General features: G+C 35.2%; 3 protein-coding genes across 14 annotated transcripts; all 3 read right to left on the bottom strand.

The window, feature by feature from the left end:
* Positions 1–586: 586 nt before the first annotated feature.
* On the bottom strand, positions 587–8,528 carry LOC18447613 (uncharacterized). Of its 9 annotated transcripts, none has more exons than XM_088849083.1 (6): positions 8,148–8,528; positions 4,006–7,586; positions 3,611–3,746; positions 1,693–1,775; positions 1,124–1,606; positions 587–1,032 (listed from the first exon to the last, which is right to left on the bottom strand). In XM_088849083.1, the coding sequence occupies exons 1-2, from the start codon at positions 8,368–8,370 to the stop codon at positions 4,333–4,335; spliced, it is 3,477 nt and encodes a 1,158-aa protein (XP_088705209.1). In that variant the 5' UTR covers positions 8,371–8,528; the 3' UTR covers positions 587–1,032; positions 1,124–1,606; positions 1,693–1,775; positions 3,611–3,746; positions 4,006–4,332. The 9 variants fall into 9 exon arrangements, with proteins under 9 accessions (XP_088705209.1, XP_020531219.1, XP_020531217.1 ...); XM_020675560.2 differs by having other exon boundaries at positions 587–1,035; positions 1,277–1,606; XM_020675558.2 differs by having other exon boundaries at positions 1,277–1,606.
* Positions 8,529–10,134: 1,606 nt separating this feature from the next.
* On the bottom strand, positions 10,135–15,435 carry LOC18447614 (Protein kinase superfamily protein). 4 transcript variants are annotated; one of them, XM_088849076.1, is made up of 6 exons: positions 15,128–15,435; positions 13,740–13,940; positions 12,659–13,581; positions 11,743–12,012; positions 10,630–10,785; positions 10,135–10,382 (listed from the first exon to the last, which is right to left on the bottom strand). In XM_088849076.1, the coding sequence occupies exons 3-6, from the start codon at positions 13,520–13,522 to the stop codon at positions 10,263–10,265; spliced, it is 1,410 nt and encodes a 469-aa protein (XP_088705202.1). In that variant the 5' UTR covers positions 13,523–13,581; positions 13,740–13,940; positions 15,128–15,435; the 3' UTR covers positions 10,135–10,262. The 4 variants fall into 4 exon arrangements, with proteins under 4 accessions (XP_088705202.1, XP_088705203.1, XP_011628270.2 ...); XM_088849077.1 differs by having other exon boundaries at positions 13,740–13,894; XM_011629968.3 differs by having other exon boundaries at positions 12,659–13,940.
* A 3,026-nt stretch (positions 15,436–18,461) lies between these two features.
* Positions 18,462–20,461, bottom strand: LOC18447615 (early nodulin-like protein 21). Its single transcript, XM_006857709.3, has 2 exons — positions 20,176–20,461; positions 18,462–19,101 (listed from the first exon to the last, which is right to left on the bottom strand). The coding sequence occupies exons 1-2, from the start codon at positions 20,366–20,368 to the stop codon at positions 18,707–18,709; spliced, it is 588 nt and encodes a 195-aa protein (XP_006857771.2). The 5' UTR covers positions 20,369–20,461; the 3' UTR covers positions 18,462–18,706.
* Positions 20,462–23,383: the final 2,922 nt, after the last annotated feature.

Genomic DNA, 23,383 nt, shown 5'->3' with positions numbered 1-23,383 from the left:
CTCTAAAATTTCCTTCTACTTAGCATAATGTTTTATTTTCGGACATCCGAAATTTTAAAAGCTTTCTAGAATTTCGCAGTCATATTTTCAGATGTCCAACATTCGAAACCATTTTTTGATGTTCAACATCTGAAAACATAACTATGAAACTCCATAAATTTGTAGTCACATTTTCGAATGTCCAACATCCAAAAATATTAAGATAGTTATAAAACATGTTAAAATCATTTTGATAGTTTGGATCGAATTGTACCCCTTCAAATGCATATATATATATATATATATATATGATTTATGCATTCGTGTGCATTCTATTCAATTATGTGGGAAAAAATATGCACACGAATGCTGAAAAGTACAATGAAATCATTAAGCAATGTGTTTTGTGTTTGACATTTCACAATTGTGATGGATCAATTGGTTAATAGTTTAAAATGGGTCACCTAACCTCCTTCCATTGAAACTAAGAGGGGAAATCATATAAACCGAGTGAATGTGAGCACCTATTCAAACCACTGAAAGTGAATGTGAGCAACCATTAAAACCCATTAAAGTGAATGTGAGCAACCATTCAAACCCATTCAAGTGAAGAAAGTAGAAAGACTTGACAAAATTCATTGAACAAATTGGGTGGATCAAATGACCAATACATTGCAAGGGTCAAAATGACCAATACATTACAAGGGTCAAAAGGCTATTACATTGGTCGATTTCTCTTGAGCTAATACTGTTTCTTTCGTGTGTTATATCTTCTGGGCTCTTCAATTGCAAGTTATATGGATGGAATTAGGTCTTCTGCAGCCCGACTATTTTCACCCACTACATCATGTCCGGCCTCGTCAGGTACACCTTCGTCATTATATTCACGTTGTAAATTTTCCATCATGACTTCTATATATCCATATCTATAGGTACAAACTTAGACAATGTTTCAAATGCGTTGTTAACACGATTATAAACTTCAAGATACCACTTTTGTTTAAGTGTAAATGTCTCTGCTAACATGATTGTAGATGTCTGAACTGCACTAACCTGCTAAAACAAGATAATATATATAAATTATTTCATGGAACTAATAGCTAAGTACAAGACGAAAAGAATTTGTGGGTCAATATAAACATACCAACTGGTCCTCATAACCTCGAAGTCTCATTATATACTGTGATTCATGAACAGGAACCACATCTCCTTCTTCATGGTTATGAGGTTGTAATATATCTTTTGGTGAGTTAGCAACATTATATATTATAAGATGGAATACTAGGTTGTACCAGACCTTGTACTCCTCTGAGGGCAACCCATTGACAATATCTTCTTCAATATCAGGCATCATGCGATCATGACGAGTCAACCAGTGTTGGATTTTGTTTGCATTCATAGTTCGTCAATCTCGTTATCCACCTTGTCTGCTAGACATCTTACCAATAGACAAGGGATTTCTTGGAATGCTTTGTTTAGCTCCAGATTGCCGGCGAACACGATCTGATATGTACAACTTGGCAATATCGTCAAATATGAGCGTCGTTATGCATATTGCAGTTTCAAATGCCTATCGCCTATCATCTGAAATGACCTCATCAGGATTGAAATACGAATTCCATATTACCTGTTATATGATATGCAATCAATCAAAAAAAAAATTACAAATACTTAAATACATTGAAACTAATCCATATCAAAGTACACACTAACCTCATTAAGTTGGAGGTTATCCATTTCTTGTCTAATTGGAGGCATCAGGTTGTCCATTTACCTGCATAAGAGTGGTTGAACCACTAAAATGTCTTCGCTTGAGTATCGAGACATCAATAACTCATAATGCATTTGCATAAAAAATCAATGAAACAATGGTAAGTCACAAATCGAATAAGCTCTCAAATAAATCTATTCATAAATTATTCTATCCAAAATATAATTCACATAAATCACATAAAATGTTCAAAGTAAATATGTACTTTAATCATAACTCTAGTCACGAATTACTTTGCAAAATCTAGTCATTGTTACTTGAATCATAAATCATAAATCATAAATCATAAATCAAATAAATCTACTCACGAATTACTTTGCAAAATGTTCAAAGTAAATATGTACTTGAATCATAAATCAAATGTTCAAAGTAAATATGCACTTGAAGCATAATCTAGTCACGAATGACTTTGCAAAATCTAGTCATTGTTAGTTGAATCATAAATCATAAATCATAATTCAAATATATCTATTCACGAATTACTTTGCAAAATGTTCAAAGTAAATATGTACTTGAATCATAAATCACATACAAATTTTCATTGTAAGCTACTCAATCTATCAACAACAAAAATCATCCCTTAACTAAGATATCACTAAATCTAACACAAATCTGTACTTAAAACTATCTAAGAGTATAAACCCCCAAATTTTAAAAATTTAAAGTTCTACAGAGACCAGAAAATATCAAGTTCTCAAAACCCCCAAATTTTAAAAATCTTATACAATCAAAATGGAGCCACAAATTAATTGAAACTAAATCAATTTCACAAGATAGAACTAATATGCTTGAGTATAAACCCTAAATAAAAATCAGGTGGCAATCTAAATCTCTAAAATCGACCCACATACCTTCACTCTGTGAAATGCCTTCAAAATCCGAGAAATGCTGTCAAAGACGCGTACTATTGAAAATCCGAGAAATCTGTGAACTAGTTACTTTTATTTAGCACTGAGAGAGCAAATACGCGCACTCACAGAGCAAAGACAGAGAAGCACAGAGCAAAACACAGAAAACAGAGAAGTTTAAGTGGTAAAACGCTATCGAGCTCATTTTCTGATGTTGATGTGTTGAACATCCGAAAATAAGAATGTGAACGTTAAACTTTCGAGCTATTTTCGGATGTTGAACATCTGAAAAACCCTTCAATTTGGTTGTTCAACACCCAAAAAAAGGTAAAATCATCTTTTTAAAAATATTGTGTTATAAAAGGTAAAAAACGGACATACATATAATAACGAAAACTATTTAATACATCCGTAATAACGCAAAGTATAATGGATATGTACGTAATTTTCCCAAAATATTATTGTCCTTTTAGAATTATATGAAATCATTCTCCCATATGTGGCTATTGTTGATTCTGCTCTCATGTTGCCCTTTTTCTTCCCACCACCTCCCTCTCTTATGTACTGCGTTGGTAATCTATCCTAGCATTTGAGAAGAGCTCTATATCTGTGACTTGTAGAAAACCAAAGCAAAAGACCTGCATATTAGTAGGAGATGGCACTTGATTCCACATGTGATTTATTCATATGTATTTCAGTGCTATTACAATACTAACTATTCCCAAATTAACAAGTAAAAAAACATCTAAATTAACTTTTCACAAATAAGGTGGGCATAAATTTGACGGGTGAGATGATAAGAAAGAAATGCATGGAAGTGAATTCTGGTATCTCACAAAAGTTGTTTCAGTGGCAGAATAGTCATCGAAAAAATCCACCCTAATGTAAATGGCTAAATTGCAGAATCATCATCGTCATCATTTTAGCTTTTTTTCAAATTAACTGGGGGGCTAAATTGCAAAATATTAAGATAAATATCACACAGACTTAAAAGGTAAGGAAAGACAGATACCTTTCTGCAAGTAGTGTTTCGCATGGCCTTCAAAGAATGAATGAGAATAAGATTGTTTCTTGATAAAGCTCATAGAATGCAAGTCATGACCAAAACAATTTGGTTGTACTCCCTTGAAGTTTTGATGTACTTGCACCTACAGCAATGAAACAAAATGAAACAAAGTTAACTAACAAAAAGAAAAACAATTTATCCGGAAAAGCAAAAGCTAAAATGCCAAAGATCATTCTATCAACCCATCCATTCAAGAAATAAACCTTGAAGAGTGAACACCAAACTTACAGCACAGTAACTATATGATTTTTTCTTTTTTCATTTTTTTTTTTTTGGGCGGGTAGGGGTGGGGAGAGTTGGCAAGAGAGAGAGAGAGAGAGAGAGAGAGAGAGAGAGATTACCTTGTCATTGGAGGTCTGATCCAGAATAGTGATCCTCACCTTCCAAGAAAGTAATACTGGCTCTGAGTAGAAAAAGCCACTCACAAGCACCAGATTGATGCATTTACTATAATTACCCTAAAATTGTTCGTGCCAATCAGTCTTCCTGTGATTGAATACAATATCTTTCCTAATATTTTGCTTTTAAGATTGGTAAATGTTGTTTTTGCACCTGGAAGCAAGAGTGCATGTCTAAGATCTCGAAATCACCAGGCGACGAAGGTTTGCCTGTTGTGCTTTCCAGTTAAGAGTAAGGGTGAGTAATCACATTAAGAACAAACTAATCTCCTACTTTTCCCCATATAATGTCATTTTCTTGCATCGCCTCAAGCCATTCAATCTTCTCAAAGCACGAACCAACCTCTCATGCACTCCAAGATTCATGTTTTCATGAGAAATAAGACCCCTTTCCCGTATATCCATCAAAAGCAACTCCCCTTTAGACTGATCAATTCCCTTAAGAAGAGCTTCTATAAGCACAGTGTATGTGGTAATATTGGGCCATAGGCCTTTCCTCTTCATCTCTTCATATAATTCAAATGCAACAGCTATACAGCCATTGTTACATAGTCCAGTGATTACAACATTATAAGTCACAACATCAAGATTCATGCCACATTGTTCTATAACATCACATAGGCTTAGAGCCTCAGCAAGCTTGCCTTCTTTGCAGTGTGCATTAATGAGAGTGGTAAAAGTGGCAATGGTGGGAACCAACCCCATCTGAAGCATGTTATCAAAGAGCAACATGGCTTCTTCGAGCTTTTGGCTCTTGCAAAGGCCCCGCACTATGGCACTCTCAGAAACATCACGTGGGACTAAGCCTAGTTTCTCCATCTCTTCTTTAAGCCTAAATGCCCCCTGGATATCACCCTCTCTACACTTCCCATTGATTAAAGTTATATAAGATCTATGGTTGGGAAGAACCTCTCCCTTTAACATGGCATGCAGAAGCTTACAAGATTCTTGGAACTCCCCTTTTCTATTTAGACCCTCAAGGACAGTAGTAAAAGTACCCGAATCAGGAAGAACCCCTAAATTATTCATAACTGTGACAAGCTTAAAAACATTCTTCATATCACACTTGTCACTGAATTTCTTTATAAGAATGTTGAATATTGAGTGATCGGGATTCACATTTCCTCGAATCATTTTTTCCAACAATTTTAACCCAATATCTGCCATGCCAGTGTCAGAGAGACTAAGAGTGAGGGCATTATAAGTTAATATATCAGGTGCAAAACCACTCTCAACCATTTCTTTGTACAAATACAAGGATTTTGATACTAGACCTCTCTTAGCATACGCGTGCATAAGAATGTTATAAGTTACTCTATTGGGATACAAACCCGTTTGCAAAATAGCCGAGAAGAGTTTATCTGCCCTTTGCAGTTTGCCAGCTCGAGAGAATCCATCGATCATTACATTGAAAGAAACAATATCAAGGACACCATTGGCCCTCATCTCTTTATGAAGATAACAAGCACACTTAAGTTGGCTTTCTTTAATCAATCCATCAATTAAACAAGTGTAAGTTACACAATTGGGAACAAAACCCCTATCCTTCATAGATAAAAACAACATAAATGCAGGAACTAATTTGCCTTCCTTACAAAAACCATTAATAAGAATGGTGTACGTGTATGTATCTGGATATATATTATTTTGAACCATGTCGTTACAAAATTTAACTGCTTCCTCCAACTTCCCAGCCTTACAAATTCCATGTAATAACGTATTATACACTTTAGTATCTAGAACCAAAGGCATCGTGTGTAATTTGTCCATAAACCCATAAGCCTCATCCAAATTCCCACTTTTACATAGTCCTTTAAGGAGACTAGTGTATGTGAAAACACCTGGAACATGACCTATTTTTACAACATCGTCAAAGATCGCAAATGCACCGAGCACATCACCTCTATTGCAATAACCATCTATTATACAATCAAAAGTAACAAGACCTGGAGACGGGCCAATCCTACCCATATGAGCAACAAACCCCTCAGCCTCTTGTAACATCCCACCCTTACAAAGTGCAGCAACCAACATATTACAAGTTATCAAATCCAAATTCATGCCTCTCTTCTTTATATGAAGATATAGTTTTAAGGCTTCTAATACTTTACCAAGTTTACAATATGAGTGAATTAAAGTTGCATAAATAATACTATTGGGGGAAAGTCCTCCTTTTTGCATCTTACATAGGATCGCCTTCGCATATTTGACCCTCCCCAATTTGCAAGATCCATTTATAAGTGAAGAATACGTTACAATATCTGGCACAATTCCAGACCCTTGCATTTTATCAAGAATGTGTAAAGCTTCATGAAACTGGCCGCTCTTGCAATATCCATCAATCAAAATGGTGTATATAATACACCCAGCATTTAATCCCTTTTGTTTCATTATATCCAAAAGATTAGAGGCCTCATTGAGCTTGCCAGCCTTACAAAACCCATTCATAAGGGCACCATAGCTAACCTCACTCAACTCAATCTCTAAGGCCTCCATTTTATCTAAAAGCCTCAAAGCTCTCTGAAAATCCCCTTTCCGGCAATGCCCATCAATCAATGTGTTATAAGTAATACCATTCGGCACAAGATCATGAGCCAACATTTCATCCAAAACCTTCATGGCCAGAGCAGTTTTACCCTCTTTACACAATCCATTGGCCAAACTATTATAACTGACTTCATTTGGTTTCATCCCCCTCTTCTTCATCCTCTTAAGAAGCAAATAAGCATCAGAGGAATTATTCTTTTTACACAAACTATTAATAAACATGTTATATGTACATACATCAGACTTAATACCTTTCAATCCCATTACTTCAAGAAGCTTAAACGCATCCTTGAACCTCTCCTTTTTAATATACTTATCAATCAAAGTATTGTAAGTAACTGATGTTGGCGTATAACCAATTTCCTCCATTTTCTTAATAAATTTCCCTGCCTTGTCAATCTTCCCCTCTATGCAAAGGGCATTGAGAAGAATATTGAATGTTCCCACATTAGGACAAATTCCACAAGTCAAAATCTCCTCAAAAAACAACCAAACCAAAGAAATCTTGTTTTTCTTTTTCATTATCAAAGAAAGAATAGCATTGCAAGAATAAATTGAGGGACTGAACCCCCTAAGTTTCATCAACCGAAATGTTTCAAAGGCACTTCCAAGCAAACCATCATTGATATATACTCGAATCAAGAGGTCAAAGGTCGATGGGTTAGAATTACACTTTGTATAAGCATGCATAAGGTCATCGAAGAGGAGTTTAGGCCCAAGTCCTAACTTTGTCAGGTTTCTTAGTAATTCTTTGGCTTCATCATACATTTTGGCCTTAACCAATATGTGGGTTGTGATTGAAAGGTACTGAGTCATGTGTTTAAAGTTGGGTTGTTTGCTGAGATAATTAAGGAACCTTAGAGCCAGCCTTCCATGGACGGTTCTGAGAGATGAGAGTTTGTAGTTCATGTGGTTCAGGGATTCCCATCTGTCTATTGTCAGTACGGCGTAAATGCTGTTCTCTATGTCTTGTTGCTCTGTTAAAAACAAATAAAATAAAATAAACTTTTGTGTAGGACCAGCACAGTTCTAGATTGAGAATCCATGGAAAAACCAACAGCTAAATATAAAAAACCCAAAAACAAAATATAAAAAACCCAAAAAGAAGAAGAAAGGGTTTTAAGAGAGAGAGAGAGAGAGAGATGATTTTGGGTTCATGGTAAGAGAGGTGGAGATTTTGCTCTCCATGTTTTGGTCCAATTTAAAGGAAGTATTTTGAGCATTTCAAAATAGCTTTAGAGTGAGAACTCATGAGAAGAAACCAAAACAGGAAAAGGAGAGTGGGGGAGTGCGGAGTTGGGAATGGAGGCACTCCTGGTATCAGGGTTCACTATAGAGAGAGAAAATAATACGTTTGCTCACGAACATGCCATTTCTCAAGGGTTTTGAGAGAAAAGGCGGTGGTTTTCGGAATGATGACATGCTTGCTCCAATGGTTTTTGCCCATAGATAGAGAGATTTAGACATGAAGACACAGCTATAGTCATGGTTTGTGAGAGAGAGAGAGAGAGAGAGAGAGAGAGAGAGAGAGAGATTACCTGTTGCAGTGGAAGAGTTTGTTAATTTATTCTTCTTTTTCTTGTGGTTCTCTTGTAAAGATTGCCCATTAGATGAGGAGGAGAAGAGAGAAGCTATGTAAAGTTTATGGTGAGAGAAGAATAAGGTTTTGGAGTGCAGTGGTAACAGTCTTTTTCTTGATGAATGCAAGACACTGGAATTCATCCTTTCATGCAACGCCCCTCCTACATGCTCTTCCCGCATAAAACCTCCGTTTAGAGAGAGAGAGAAATAGAGATTTGCAAAACTTGGGTCATAAAGCCTCCGTTTTAGAGAGAGAGATAAATGGAGATTTGCAGAACTTTGGTCATATACTAGAGTTTTAGAGAGAGGGAGAAATAGAGATTTGCCGAATATAGGTCATATACTAGAGAGAGAAAGTTGAAGAACTTGTGTCACGTATTTCTCTACGGGCTCACGCGTATCATTGTTCGCAAAATCTCCCGATACAACCGCTACCCGCATTAGTGTTAATGCGGCGGGTTCTCGTTTTGTGCGGTTAGTGTGATCAATACGTATTTTAAAAAAAAATTAAAAATTAAAAATTTTGATTTGTAATATATTTTAAAATATTTTTTATGATAAAAATTAAAAAAAAAAATTTATCATTAATACTCATTTTTATATTTTGAAAAATATTTATATGCTTGATGTACAACATAGAAGTTCTATCATCCCCTTACCATCCAGCTCTCCAATTTTAATTAAGAGAACCACTTACGTTTAATCTTAGATCCGATGTCTCAAAGTGTTTTATTTTTAGTTTTTTTATACAAATTGTATGAATATGAATTTTGGTACATGTCATCCTATCATTGAGGCGCACCCATAAAAAATATTAAAAATAATTTTTCGATAAAATATAATAACCAAAATACCTTTGATATATCTAAGGGTATTTTGATAGTTTTATTTTATTGAAAATATTTTTTTTTATGTTTTTCACTAGTACAAGTTTAATAGAAGAATAGACATCCTGAGTTTGGTGTCAAAATAGTTTATAGAAAAAAATTAAAAATAAAGTAGTGTAGAGAAGTGATATTACGATTGGGGGAATCTAAACGCTCCATTCAGAATGGAGGGTTGGATAAAGGGGGAATAGAACTTCTATCCCGTAGGGAAAGCATAGAAAGCTTGTCTTTTATAATTTCCCATCTTTTAATAAAAAAAATTACCTTTTGAAAAATATAAAATGAGTGAAAATCTATTTTTTTATTAATTTTCAACTTTATTTTAGTATATTTTGTTTTACTCAATTTTTATATGGTTTTCATATTTTAATAATTTTTAACACTTTTTTGACTTCCCAAGACTTGCCCGATGAGAGCGGTTGAATCGACCAATCTACCTCTTAAACCGGTTAAATCGCTTTCAAACCCATATCTGATTAACCGTTTCGGTTAAGTTCCAATTCGATTTTGCAAACGCTAATAAAGATAGAGAGAGAGAAAAAAGGTGGCCGGAGCGGTTGAATCGACCAATTTACCACTTAAGCCAGTTAAATCGCTTTCAAACCCATATCTGATTAACCGTTTCGGTTAAGTTCCAGTTCGATTTTGTAAACGCTAATACGCTAATAAAGATAGAGAGAGAAAAAAGGTGGCCGGAGGGAAGGCTTCAACAAGCGAGAGACTAAATAACAGATTGTTCCACGTAAAGTGATTGTAGATCCACTCTACTCAATGGAGAGAGATTAGACTAATAAGTCATGACACGATAATTGTAGATCTATTCTCACCATCACCGTTCATCTATGACACTTATGACCATACATTATCTATGGTCATAGAAATCATCGTGCACCTACCTTTAATTATTTTCACTACAATGACACAAGAAGTCCTAGACTAGCAAGTTGGTATATAGAACCGGAGTACACCGTCAATCTCCACCATCAGTTGCATCACAGGGACGGTGGAGATGAGATGGAAAACAGTGAACATTTTAAGGAGTTTCACGCACATAAAAGAGAGAGAGATCAAAGTTATTTATTAATCAAATATGATTGAAAACCATAACTTAGAAGTAAGGAAGTTCCAAAATTTATTTACACAAATTGCAGAAAATAAAGGAGGAAATGAAAAACCATAAGAGCTTTAAGGGGCCATGAGTCCTTCAATGGTGTAAGTGAGAGACTCGGCCCAGTCAGATTTGAATAAGAGTGTTTGTAATGTCTTCATCACATCATAACCTGGATCAAGCTTCCTTTGCCAACCCTGCAAAACATAACGAAACACATTCAAACATAACCAAAACAAAAAAACAAAAAGACTTTTAAGACTTTTCTTCCCTCTCCTATGGATGATCTTTAACAAATCATTGTAGTGACCAATAAATTAAAGAGAGCAGCAAATAAATCTATGAATGGTTTTTTTTTTTTCCTTGGTTACTTCATCAAGGTAACACATTCTATCTTGTTTCAACTCTTGCCAATCAAACATGAAACGTAGAGAGAGATGATACCTCGAGGACAAGAATAGTTACCATCACGGTACAAACATTTCCATCAACATTGACTTTATGACGTCGAACTTGTTCGAGCAGTTGCCGCATGCAATCTGCAGGATGTACAGCTTCACCCTCTGGAGTGCTCCAAAAGGTAAAATATTTCTCAACTTCCTGGCACAACATCAAAAGAAGACCAAAATGAAAACCTCAACTATCTAAGAAAGATAAATCATTAGAAGCCAGAAAGGTTTAAATGAGAGGGAAGAATAATTTCCATTGTTATATGTTTTAGAATTAGATTTTACTGAAAAAAGAAGCCATAGAAGACGGATAGTAAATAAAATATAAGGAATTCATACAAGAGAACCAGAGCATGCAAATCACAAGAGTCAAGCAGAAAAGGAATGGAGGTTCCTATCATTGTTCTTCAGTGGCTTTTGAATTCCTATCATTGTCTTATTCTGGTGGGTCCCACGCTCTATCCATACCTTCTATTGTTTGAATGGATGGTCATGATTCCAATGGAGAATCGCTTCCCAATGTCAATTGGACTATAGTATTACAATTCCATAACCTTATTTACTGTGAATATCGGAAGAGGCACATTATTCAATGTGGGTGAGAAACAAAGAAATAAGCAATAATCACACAGGAATCTTTTAACAATGAGAAAGTCTGGAATGGCCGGTGAAAGAAACTTATGATATTGGCAAATGATGTAAACTTCAAATTAAATACAAAAGAGAACCAGATAGAGTAAACTAAAACATTAGTTAAAAAGAAAGCAAAAAGGAAAGCATCATAATCCAAAGGAAGCACAGAAAACCCTATCATTTCCAGCTATTTCTAAAGCATAGGCTCTGCCGCAATTTAAAAGCGACAAAAACACCTGATATACCTACCAAAGAAGAGAAAAGGATAAACCAGCATAACACCTAAAGACCTTTGAATGCCAGCCATTTCTAATGCAATGCCTCTGCTACAAACTAAATGACCAATATACCCTCAGAAAGGAAAAGAAAAGACGACATCTCCAGTAAGGAATTAGGAATCTACAATTTTCTATGCATATAAGGATTAATTAATATCCCCACTAAAATAAAAGCAAAAAAAATAACGATATGTTACCTCTAAAAAGGCCTTAGGGTTTGGACAGTTCTGTTTCTGTGAAAACTTCAGGGTGCACTCTGCAGCAGTGCGGCCATCTCTAAGTGCAACAGCCTTAAAGAAATCCAACAAAATTACTCTGTCACTCTGAGAAAGCTCAGCAGTCATGCCAACATCAATAAATTTAACATGGGGCCTCGATCTAAACAGTCTTTTACTTGATGTTTTGGTATTAGGAACATAAACAAGAATATTTCCAGGATGCATATCTGCATGGATAAAATTGTCCACCTGAAAAGAAACAAGAATTCAAGAATCAGATGGCATGTATCCATCTAGTGAGCCAATACTGGTTGTTTCTGTGCAACCCAAATGAAAATGCATATATAGAATTAAAGAATTATCAAAGAATGAGATAAGGTACAATTGGAAAAGAAAAAGAAGAGAAAAACAGCCCAATAATCAATGTCAAATAAATACATTTGCAGTTTTGTTATTATGGAAGGGTGATGATTTGCAAAGTAGGGAACACCAAAATGAAAGAGCATTGCCCAGTGATCTTTTATTAAAAAAAATATCACCTAGTGTAGTCATTCTATCTTGGACTTCAGTCCAAAAGCTTTATGAGAAAATCAAATTAGTCTTCAAATATGTTGAGTAAAAGAATATCAAGATTAATTTTGAAAGCATCTCACAAAATACAGTTTGTGTATAAGCAGTGCGAAAATATATGTATAACTTTTCAAGTACAATGATGGACAATGATGGAGGTAGAGTCTCTCTCTCCCCATCACTTTCCATCCTTTTATTGGACAATGATGAACCAAATGAACATGATTTCCCAATAGACCTTATGATTAGTATTCCCTGCCTAATATAGAAAGAAAACCCCAAAGCCAAGAAAATAGAAAACCTCAAGCCCAAGAAAATAACTTACAAGAAGCATCTTGAGGAGGGCATGGGTCCCAATGTGAGCCAAAGCCTTCTTTATTCGAGCATGCCCCTTGAGCACATCGACATAATAGGCAACACTCTCCCCCTGCTCATATGTCTCCACCAAAACAGCGGGATGAACAAGTGGGTATAAGGGCTTTGGAAAGGATACATCTTTCCATCTCCGAAAGTTATATGCAAACCTGCTTAATTGTGCGGCTTCCCTCGCAAGATCAACTTGAGAAAGCATGAAAACCGCAAATTGTTGAACACTTTCATCGAGTCTCAACCACCTCAATGTTGGAATTAAGTAAGATATTTTTGCAACCGAATTGATAATCAAGAAATCTCTCCTTATCGACTCTGCAACACCAGGATGCCTGACCTTGACTGCGACCACCATGGTTTTGATTCGATGACCAGGGTATTTAAACCTCAATGATGCTCGGTGAACTTGAGCAATACTACCTGAGGCCACAGGATCCTCCTCAAAGTCCTCAAAGATTTCCGAGAGTTTACGACCAAATGCATTTTCTATAGTTTTTTTTGTGTAAGAAAAGCTATGTGCTGGTGCTTTAGTTTGAAGTTTTGACAACTCAGAGCAGAGGTCTATAGGGAAAAGGTCAGGACGAGTAGCAGCCCATTGACCCCATTTTATGAAAGCTGGGCCTGCCTTTTCTAGGGTGAGATGAACCAATTGAATCCAAATTTTGCGAAATTGAAGACCAAAACAATCGGCAAATGGACTCGTCAATAGAGAAGGAGTGAACAACACCGCCAAATAGATTGCTCTCAAAAATAGCAAAAGGCCCTCAATGAGGGATAAAATAAGCGAGATAAAATAAATATGTCCATCTTCAGCTTGCATGTAAATGGTAGTCCTTTTCGGAAGAGGTTTGCGTTCTGCGGCATTTCTTCTTTCCCATGCTGCCTCTCCAATGAAGAAAGAAAGAAGACTTGGAGTAAGGAGGCGTGATCTTGTGATCGCAAGGCTCACAAAGCATACAATTCTATTCACAGGTGGAAAAGAATAACTACTGTAAGAAAAGGTTCGAGGAACCCTTTTCCTAGAACCTTGCGCATACCGTGTATTTGGTGAGACAGTCGGATGCATTCTGTAACCTCTTCTAATCTTAGGCAGCTTGCAAAATGAGTGATGTCTGCCTAACACAGAAGGTAGTCTACTACTCATAAGATTCCCAACATCTTGAATGATCGAAGAAATGGATGCCTGAGAAGGCTGCAAAAGATTCCCAAATTTCGTTAGAGTTCGTAGCTCCAACATCCTGCAGTCAACACATCCAAGTTGAATTTCATAATTATGCATATATTTCTGGCATTGAGTTCATTCTCCTTAAGCTATATCAGATAGTTCATTCCCCTTAAGCTATATCAGATCATAATCAAGTGGTAAACAGATATCAGATCATAATAAAGTAGTAAACAGTATCACCACTTAAAATTGTCGCAAAGTGACTAAAGATGTGAAGTTCTTATTGGAGAAGTAAAGTTTTACTGTAAAAACGATAGGGAAATGTTGCTTCTGTATTCCTGTATTTTGGCTCTTAAAGCAGCATGATTTAATTATCAAAAACCACCATGCACGGAAAACTAGGGGATAATCTTGGCTCTACAAAATTCTAGTCAAGGGAAGGATAAAAAAAAACATTAAAAATAAAAAAAGTTGGTCAAGGTATATTATATGCCACAATAAAACTTATCAAGTGGGTATAGGCAGTTATTTACAGAGATTGAAAATAAAAATAAATGAAAATAAAAACAACTAGGCATTACCCAAAACGTTTATATAAAGAGAATAAGATGAATTAAGTAATTCAATAGAAAGTTTCGTACATAAAAAAATAAAAAGAACAGCAGAACTGTACAAGCAAAAGCAAAACAGTTGGGGAGAATGCAAGGAAACAAATGCAGAGGAAAACAAGAGACCATTCAATAAAAATGGATCCATCCCAAAGAATTAAGCAATGGTATAAAATGCCATAAATAACCAAACCTCTCTCTCTCATCCCCAAGAATTAAGCAATGGCATAAAATACAATAAATAACCAAACTTCTTTCTCATCCCAAAGAATTAAGCAATGGTACAAAAAAAATCCAATGAATAACCAAAAACTTCTCTCCCATTCTCTCTCAACAAAAAAAGAAAAAGTCGCAAGTTACAGAAATTCTCTCATTTTCTTTAAATTAAACAATCACCATTACTATTAAGCAGAGACCAAAGAACATGTCAAAGGAAAAAAAAAAAGCATAAAAAATGAGATTTCTTTTCAAGCAAAACCATTGAAAAATGGAAATAAAGCTGAAAAATCAGTAATTTAGAAACCAAAAATCCAAACAATTTTTATCACAGAGAGTTTGGAGTCAAGAACAAAAGAAAAGAGATTTGGAATGGCGATTTTCCGACAAGGAATTTTCAACAATCAGCGGAATTAGGGCAACTATTCATACTGACCTCGACATTGCGGCATACAGAGAGAGAGAGCGAGAGAGAGAGAAGAGGAATTAATCGGCGAGGCAGGGCTGAGATCGGCGAGGAGAACAGACCAACGGGTAGCAGAGAGAGAGCTAGCAGTGATTCTTCTTTTCAAACGACTTGTTGGGACCTCGCCACGCGTTCCCGTTGATCAGGGGTTTTAGAGAGAGAGAGATTCTAAAGAGAGGTGGCGACGCGCGAACTTGAGGTTGTGTTACTTTAGAGAGAGAGAGAGAGAGAGAGAGAGGGTTGTGGAGTGCTTGAAGGAGGGCATTAGAGTGAGAGGCAGGGTTTTAGAGGGAGAAAGGGTTTAAAGACTTTTTTTAAAGACTCTATACTCTACAGCAAGGGGGACAGGTTTTAGAGAGAGGAGGGTTTAAGAGTTTTAGAGAGAAAAAGAATGGGGATTTAAAGTAAGGAGTATTTTAGAGAGAGAGAGATAAGGGGTTGTGAAGCACTTGAGGGAGGACACTAGAGTGAGAGGCAGGGTTTTAGAGTGAGAATTAAAGACTTTTTTTTAGGACTCTAGAGCATGGGGGACAGGTTTTAGAGAGAGGAGGGTTTAAGAGTTTTAGTGAGTAAGGAGTATTTAAAAGATATGGTTGAGGCTTTGGGGTTTGAGAGAAAAAAGAGAAGGAATTTTAAAGCATTCAAAAGAGAAACTTGAGGCTTAGAGGACTTAAACTTTAGGCTTAGAGGACTCTTTCTTTCACTAACACCTCAATGAAGTATCAAACTCTCTCACAAACTTAAAAACACTCACACTTCACCTATAACAAGGACCCTCTCTCTCTCTTTAGAACTCAAATGGGACTGGAGTAGTTCTCTCTTTAGAACTCAAAGGGTTTTGCGATTTGAGAAGCTCTCTCTGTCTCTCTTACATAGCAGCATTCTCTCTCTTCGAGCATTGAAGTTGTTATCTAATGGTGATGCATGCGGATACAGCTTAACATACTGAAAAGAGTAATGTGTTTATGGTGCCTTTCATCTTATCTTCAAAATTTAGCTAATACTTAAGTTTAGATTTCGTCGGCCCAAAGTCTCAGTTCTTGGCCGATAAAAATAGGCTTCACAGTTGCATCTCTTATCCATAGTCTGCAAACCCCGGACCGATATGAGTTGGGTAGTGAACCAGGTTGGTCGAACAATGTGATTTTAAGATTTGGCAATGATTTACACAATTCGATCAATTAATATCTTTGCAAGTTAAAGAAATGTGCAAAATAATTTTCAATCGGCAAGAAAGAAACCTCATATATCTAAATTTTTAGTATAATCTTACAACTTATTTCCATAAAAAGCTGATATATAGAGAAGACAGAGAGGGAGAGGCAGCAATACGCATTACATTTTTAAGACTTTCTTTAAATTGGAGAAAGGATTTCCTTTTTTGTTTTTATTCTTTTAATTTTAATCCACTTGAGTTGAGCAATTATAAATTTTTAAAATATGTATTTGCATTAGCCTCTATCAGTATTTTGGAAGGGCATTTACTATTTCTTACTAAAATTTGTAAATGAAAAGTTCTCGACTCTTATAACTTTTAATCCACAAAAAAAAAAAAAAAATGATTTCTTCTTTATTAAGTTATATTATACATGATATTATATTATTACTGCATAAATCAACCAACTTAAATGTAGGATTAGAGTTAATGGAAGGCTTGAATTTGGGCTGCAAATTAAAGACGGGCCAAATAAAATGTCTTCTGCCTAATCTAGTCTATCATAGAAACCGTCAGATCAATTGATGGACCGTGATTGAGAGACCTAATGTAATATGCCGTAGGCTTCATCAGATAAACATGGCATTTATGTTGGTCCTGTTCTTTCTCCAATGCCTTTCATCCATTGTACGCCATTGTAAAGATGTGTTCTGCGGTAGTTTAGGTAGAAACAGATTCTACCTTATCCTTTTTGTATATTATTTTTAAACAACGCTTAATAAAAAGGCTTAAATGTCAACTTTTATTTTTCTAATATATGTAAGTTTTCAAAATCAATCATGTATCAATTTTTCATATTTTCATTTTTAATTTCTCTTTTCTTTATTTTCATTTTTAACCCGGACATAACACTTAAAAAATACTAGCTCGAATGAGTGACCGGAGTAATTCCATATAAACAGAATAATCCGACTCTGCCGTATCTCTCTCTCTCTCTCCTTGCTTTTTTAGGTGATTAATCTCCCTTATCTAGTCTATCATAGAAACCATGAGATCAATTGATGGACCGTGATGGAGAGACCTAATGTAATCTATCGTAAGCTCCATTGGATATCATAGCATTTATGTTGGTCATGTTCTTTCTCCAATGCCTTTCATGCATTGTAAACCGACAAAGCTTTTTTATGTTGTGGTTTAGGTAGAAGCAGACTCTACCTCATCCTTTCTCTACATTACCGATAAACAAAACTTAATAAAAAGGCTTAAATGTCAAATTTTATTTTCCTTATAAATGAAATTTCAAGTATCAAATTTTCATATTTTATTTTTTCATTTTGCATTTCTCCTTTCTTTTTTTCATGTTTTAACCCAAGCATAGCACAAGTAAAACACGAGTTCAAATGAGGAACTGGAGTAATTCGACATAAATGCAGTAATTCAACTTTGCCACTGTCTCTTTCTCCCCTCTTGCTTTCTTTAGGTGATTAATCTTCCTCGGAGATTTAAAGGATGACCAAGAATCACACAATTTCTCTAAATACGATGCGCGTGGAATCTCAGCCCAAAATAATGTCCACGTATGTAATTTTCTCTTTCTATAACAGAATCCGCGTGCTCTTTTCTTTTCTCTCTGCAATAATTCAAGGTACCAATTTTTGCTAATGTCTTCATAAGAGAGCTAGCAGTGGTGGCAACACTCTATAGAAAGTTTAATGTTCAATGAGAGTTCTTTGTACAATAATCAGAGTTATTGTATGAAAGAGTGCTTCACTCTTTTGGCATTTAGCATTGCTTTATCTGTCAAAGCTATTGTTTATGGGTTGCTTTGCAACATTAAAAAGCCCCTCAAAAAAAGGGTGAATAACTAATGAGTACTCAAGACAGCAGATAATAACCCATTTGCAGGGACAACCCCACCTCTCCCCTATCCATTATTCAATTATTTTCTTTAAATCAAAAGAAAGTGCAAAATTTTAAATTTTAAATTTTAAATTTCTCACAGCACATCCTCATTTTCTAACCAAATAAGAAGAGAAAATAGAAGGAGAAGATTGGGCCCACAGTGATCTCTCTCTTTCCACACATCAAAACAGAAAATCGAAAATCGAACCAGTTATCTAACACAAATAACAGAAACTTGTAAAAATATTTCAAGTCCATCCGTGCACAATACTATTATAAAATAACCAAAAAACGTTGCAAACCTACAAAGTCAATTCTAAACCATAAACCAAGAAGGGCCTTGGCCAAACAGTCTACATATTAAGTTGCCCTTGGCCTAACAGTCTACATATTAAGTTCACAATCAAGTGACTCAACTAATATAGCAAAAGAAACCCAAATGCCCTCAAAAGGGATAATGAACATTATGCCCCTCACTAAGGCCTGAGCACCTAAAAGGCCAACCAAGGGGAAATGACCATCATACCCCCAAGGCAAGCCAAGAATAGAGGCCCAATAGCTAGTTTTACGCCAGTGTTTGGGGTAGGAGGTTTAGAGGGGGTCCCCTCCCCGCCGCCCTGCCCAGGTTGACCAGGTTGATCAGGCTGACCGGCATCAGGGGCAGCCGCAGGAGCCAGAACTCCTGACTGAGCCATGACTCTAACAATGAGTTTTTGACCATTTTTGCAGTGAACGGGTTGCCCACTAATGAAGTAGAAGAATCCGTAGCGTTCGAATGTGAAGGTTGTATCACCATCTTCGAACTTGAAGATGGGGTTCGATGTGTTGCAGCGTAAGTAATCCCTTGGGTTCACAACCAAGACAGAGTCATTGTTATACTTGAAGTCTATAGAGAGAAAAAGGGAGAAAAGAAAGGCAAGAAAACCAAGGTAGAAATTAGGATCATAGAAAAGAAGGGAGAAACAAAATGAAAAACTTGCACTATAGAGTAGAATGAAGCAAACATATGGGGCTGGAAAATTAAATTTAAATGGAGAATGGGGGGGATTTTGCAGAGAGAAAAATTGGTCATTAGTGAACTGAGATCATCTTGTCATTTAAATAAGTTAGGTGATACATAACAGAAAGATACAAATGTGCATGATTTAGCAGTTTCTTGGATCAGGGATAACATGGTTACTGACCATATTTCAAAGAATGTGAGCTAATTACATTTGTTAAGTAACTTATAATATATATCCCAAACAATAGAAACAAATAGGTAACCTTTTAAAATTTAATTAAATTGACAAAAGTAGACACTTAAGGAGGTCAAATAGTAATTTGGGGAGCTGATGACATGGTTTCTTAAAGAATACTATAAGTCTTAAACTGTATGGATACTAATGAAGTGTCTCCTGTTTCTTATCAGAACTAAGGAGCCATCTCCTCTGTCAGTCATTGAGGAAACACAGTGCAGATTAAAAGTAAATGTAGTACACAAATCATATACTGCAGGTGGTCTATTATAACCAAATTGAATGTGGAAACTTTGACATTGTCACCTCAATGTAATCATGGAGTGTTCCCAAAACAATCCCAAAAAAAAAAATATTTATAGAGAAACAAGCTAAGTAAAATGCACTTAAAGTTCAGAAATGTTGAAATAGTATGTATAAAATTTTGAAAAAACATATATACAAATTTATTTTTGCTCTTTTGGTTCAATGGGCGAGTTTTCACTCGCATAAAATGGGAAACAAGTTTCCATAAGTGCAGGAACAAAGAATTATAAATGAACAAAGAACAATTGGAAAATAAATAAATAGATAGAACTAGAACTCAACTGGTAAGAAGAAAAACTAAATAAATAGTGGAATAAGCCAACTCTAAAATTGAGAAGCAAGGAAAAGAAAGAAAAAGTAGTCAAACATTGGAAATAAACCAACAATTAAATTGAACATGAGGTTTAGTTACTTACAAATAGAGTCTCCTACGTGGAACCGGTTCCTCGCCGCCCACTGGTTGTAAGTTTCTGTCTCGTTTCCGATAGGTTGATGCCATCCATGGGGCCCACCCACCCTGAACTCAAAGAAAGCATCAATGGTGACCACCATCGCCCAAAAGCAAAGCCAAAGGCAAATTGCTTGGGATTTCGAGAGAGAGCAAGCCATTGTAATAATGTGGAGATGTAGTAGTTAGAGACAGCAATATGTTGCAAACAGGGAGAGAGATACTTGATGGGGTGAGGGAGAGATAGAGAAGAGGTAAATAGTCTTAAAGATAGTTGCATGGTTATATATATGAGATGGATGAGTGGCAAGACAAGAATGGATAGAATTCGAAATGAATCCATTCGGGAAAATTTATATGTCGCACTAATAGGCAATAAGATAAGATAGGGTAGAGTTAGGTGGGTTGATCATGTGTGGTGCTGACCAAGTACATCACTTATTAAGATGTGCGAGTTAGTTCAAGTGGCAAGAATGTAAAGGACAAGGGGTAAGCCCAAAAAGACGTAGTAGAAGTAGTTTGAAAAAATATGAAGATTTATGGCCTCATTAAGGAAATGACCTTTAATAGAGCATATGGAAGACCATGATTCATGTAGCTGACCCCAATTAATTCAAAAAAAGTTATGATGATAATGATGATACAATCTCTAACAATAAAATCATAAATATGTAAAAATAAATAAATTTAAAAATACGAAGTGATAATTTTGTAAAGGACATATTTAGACCAGTGATTTTACTTCTTCTTTTTTTTTTTGAGGGACCACCTAGTTGCAATCTTCTTTAAGATTGGTGTTTTATAGCCCAAGGGATGCAAATGTAGGAATGGGTCTCACATACAACATTTTTAATTTGCTTATTTATTTTAGAAATGAAATATGTAGCTTGTGACCATTTTCGCCTTATTTTGCGGTCCCTTCCATATCGACGATGATTGTCTCTCTTTCTCTGAGTTTTTGCTATTATTTATCATTTCCCTTTCTAATGAGTTTTTGCTATTAATTATTCCAATTTTATTGATGCACACGTTTATGATGTTGAGAATTAATAAAAATTTGAATCTAAGTACACCAACCTAATGTAATGAACTTTATTATTGATATTATTCCAACCCATTTTACCTTAAAACAAAGCTTGCCATATTAAAATATATGGGAAATATTTCTATACTTCTCCTATATATATATATAATGATCAAATGCAGCGGTTGTATCATAGTATAATGAAACGACACTTCTAGAAAACCATGTTTGTAGTATTTGTATGATCCCAAATTTTGCACACATACTCTCTTCATCTCAATAATCAATCCCCCTTAAAAAAAAAAGGTTCAATTTGAACCTTAGATATGGTCAAATTTAGATCAAGTGAGTCATCCATCATTTAATCTAGATCCAATGCCTTAGTGTATTTTATTTTTAGTTTTTTTTCTACAGATTGTAATTTTATGAAATTTGGTATGTGCCATCTTTTCAATGGGGCGCACTTAAAAAAAATATTAAAAGTAATTTTTGATATATAATGACCAAAATATCCCTTTAAACTTTCAGGATATTGTGGTCATTTTATTTTATTTATAATACTTTTTTAATATTTTTAGAATTGTGAATTTAAGGGAGGAGTGGACATCCAAAATTTGGTGTCAAAATAATTTATATAAAAAAATTAAAAATAAAATAGTGTAGAGACGTGACATTGTGAGCGAGGCCATCTCAACTGTCCATTCAGAATGGACGGTTGGATAAGAAAAAGAATAAAAGTTTTATGCTATAGGTATAGGGGAAGCATGAAAAGCTAGCCCAAAATATATTTGGTAACTTTTCTCATTACAAACTTATCATTTTCACAATAAAAGTAGAACAACTAATCAACCGGCATTGAAAAAATTCCTAATCCTTATCGAAAATTGCTGATCCAAATTGGGTTCGGTAGCTGAGAGGTTAGTTTTTTTTTTTTTTTGCATATGGTTAACAAGTTGTATTACATCATCAAAGTTTTAAAGTTTTATAATTAGATCATCAATCCCACGATATAAAAGCAACTCCGCAAAAACAAAAATGAAAAAACCAACACCAAAAGAAATCAAAATGTAAATAACTCTGTCGCATCAGCCCTCAGGTTTGCCGATTTATCAGCAACCCATTTTTTAACTCTATACACATGGCAAAAAAATACACTTTAAACCTGCACATTTAGCTTTGATCTCATCCCACAACATCATTAACTTCTATGGTATCCGCTTCTCTTCTATTATCGAGCTTATTACATTAAAGAAAACCTCTTCAGCCACAATTTTCTCTGATAACAATTTTCTCTGATAAGTATTGGGTTCTTGCTACCAAAACCTTTTGCCAACTGAATTCCTTGTAAAACTGATCGCATTTCAACTCGATTTGCAATTATGTGGCCAACAGGACCATAACATTTCATTAACAGCTCACCATTGTCTCTTGTAACTCTGTCAATGCCGACTCTACCCACGTTTCTTATGCAAATAAAAAATTGGAATTTATTTATTTTTTGTTTTTAATTAGGTATAGAAATAGAGCTAGAATAAAGATAAAGTTAATTAGGAAAAGGGAGGATTTTTGGTAAGTATGGTTTAGTGAGAGATTTTATGGAGATTTAGTGAGAGATTTAAGTGGATTTAAATATGTAAAAGATGGGATTTAGATATGAAAAAATATGTTTTGGATTTATCAACCAAGGAGACTGTATGTTTTGGATTTATCAAAGATTGAGAGGATGAAAAATAGGATGGCACGTCTTGTTAAGAGAGAAGACATGGATAGAGGTGGGTTATCTTTCAGAAGCAAATATCTTAAGACTAAAAATAGAGAGAAAATAGAGAGATGAAGAGATAGAAAAAAAGTTCGTGCACGTGAGAGAGAGGGGTTTTTTAGTTAATTGTTTTTTAAGTTTATTTAAAGAAAGGAAGTCACTCATTGTAAACAGATGAGAGAATAATAGTTGAATAAAGTTGATCTTGTGATAAGATCTTTTTGGAGTGGATTCCTTTGTGGATTTTGTTTTTTGGGTAGATTCTCTTACTGAGAAATGATATATTCTCTTAACGATTCTTCTTATTTTATTTTTATTGTTCCAATTGTTTTTTCTGCTTGCATCAATTGGTATCAGAGCCTTGAGATCCTGATCTAGTTATGAAGAGCTTCG

The sequence above is a fragment of the Amborella trichopoda genome, chromosome 10, assembly GCF_054954075.1.
Source record: "Amborella trichopoda isolate Santa Cruz 75 chromosome 10, AtrichopodaSantaCruz75HAP2 v2.0, whole genome shotgun sequence".
In the NCBI taxonomy this organism is placed as follows: Eukaryota; Viridiplantae; Streptophyta; class Magnoliopsida; order Amborellales; family Amborellaceae; genus Amborella; species Amborella trichopoda.
This window is presented reverse-complemented; position numbering and strand designations above follow the sequence as displayed.

Coding starts and splice junctions, on each gene's coding strand:
- LOC18447613 (XM_088849081.1), bottom strand. CDS start 8,370: ATGCGGGAAGAGCATGTAGGAGGGGCGTTGCATGAAAGGATGAATTCC. Junction 7,587..8,147: donor AAACTCTTCCACTGCAACAG/GTAATCTCTCTC, acceptor TGTTTTTAACAG/AGCAACAAGACATAGAGAAC.
- LOC18447615 (XM_006857709.3), bottom strand. CDS start 20,368: ATGGCTTGCTCTCTCTCGAAATCCCAAGCAATTTGCCTTTGGCTTTGC. Junction 19,102..20,175: donor CCACGTAGGAGACTCTATTT/GTAAGTAACTAA, acceptor TTCTCTCTATAG/ACTTCAAGTATAACAATGAC.
- LOC18447614 (XM_011629968.3), bottom strand. Junction 10,786..11,742: donor ACCCTAAGGCCTTTTTAGAG/GTAACATATCGT, acceptor ATGTTGTGCCAG/GAAGTTGAGAAATATTTTAC. Junction 10,383..10,629: donor TAACTATTCTTGTCCTCGAG/GTATCATCTCTC, acceptor TATGTTTTGCAG/GGTTGGCAAAGGAAGCTTGA.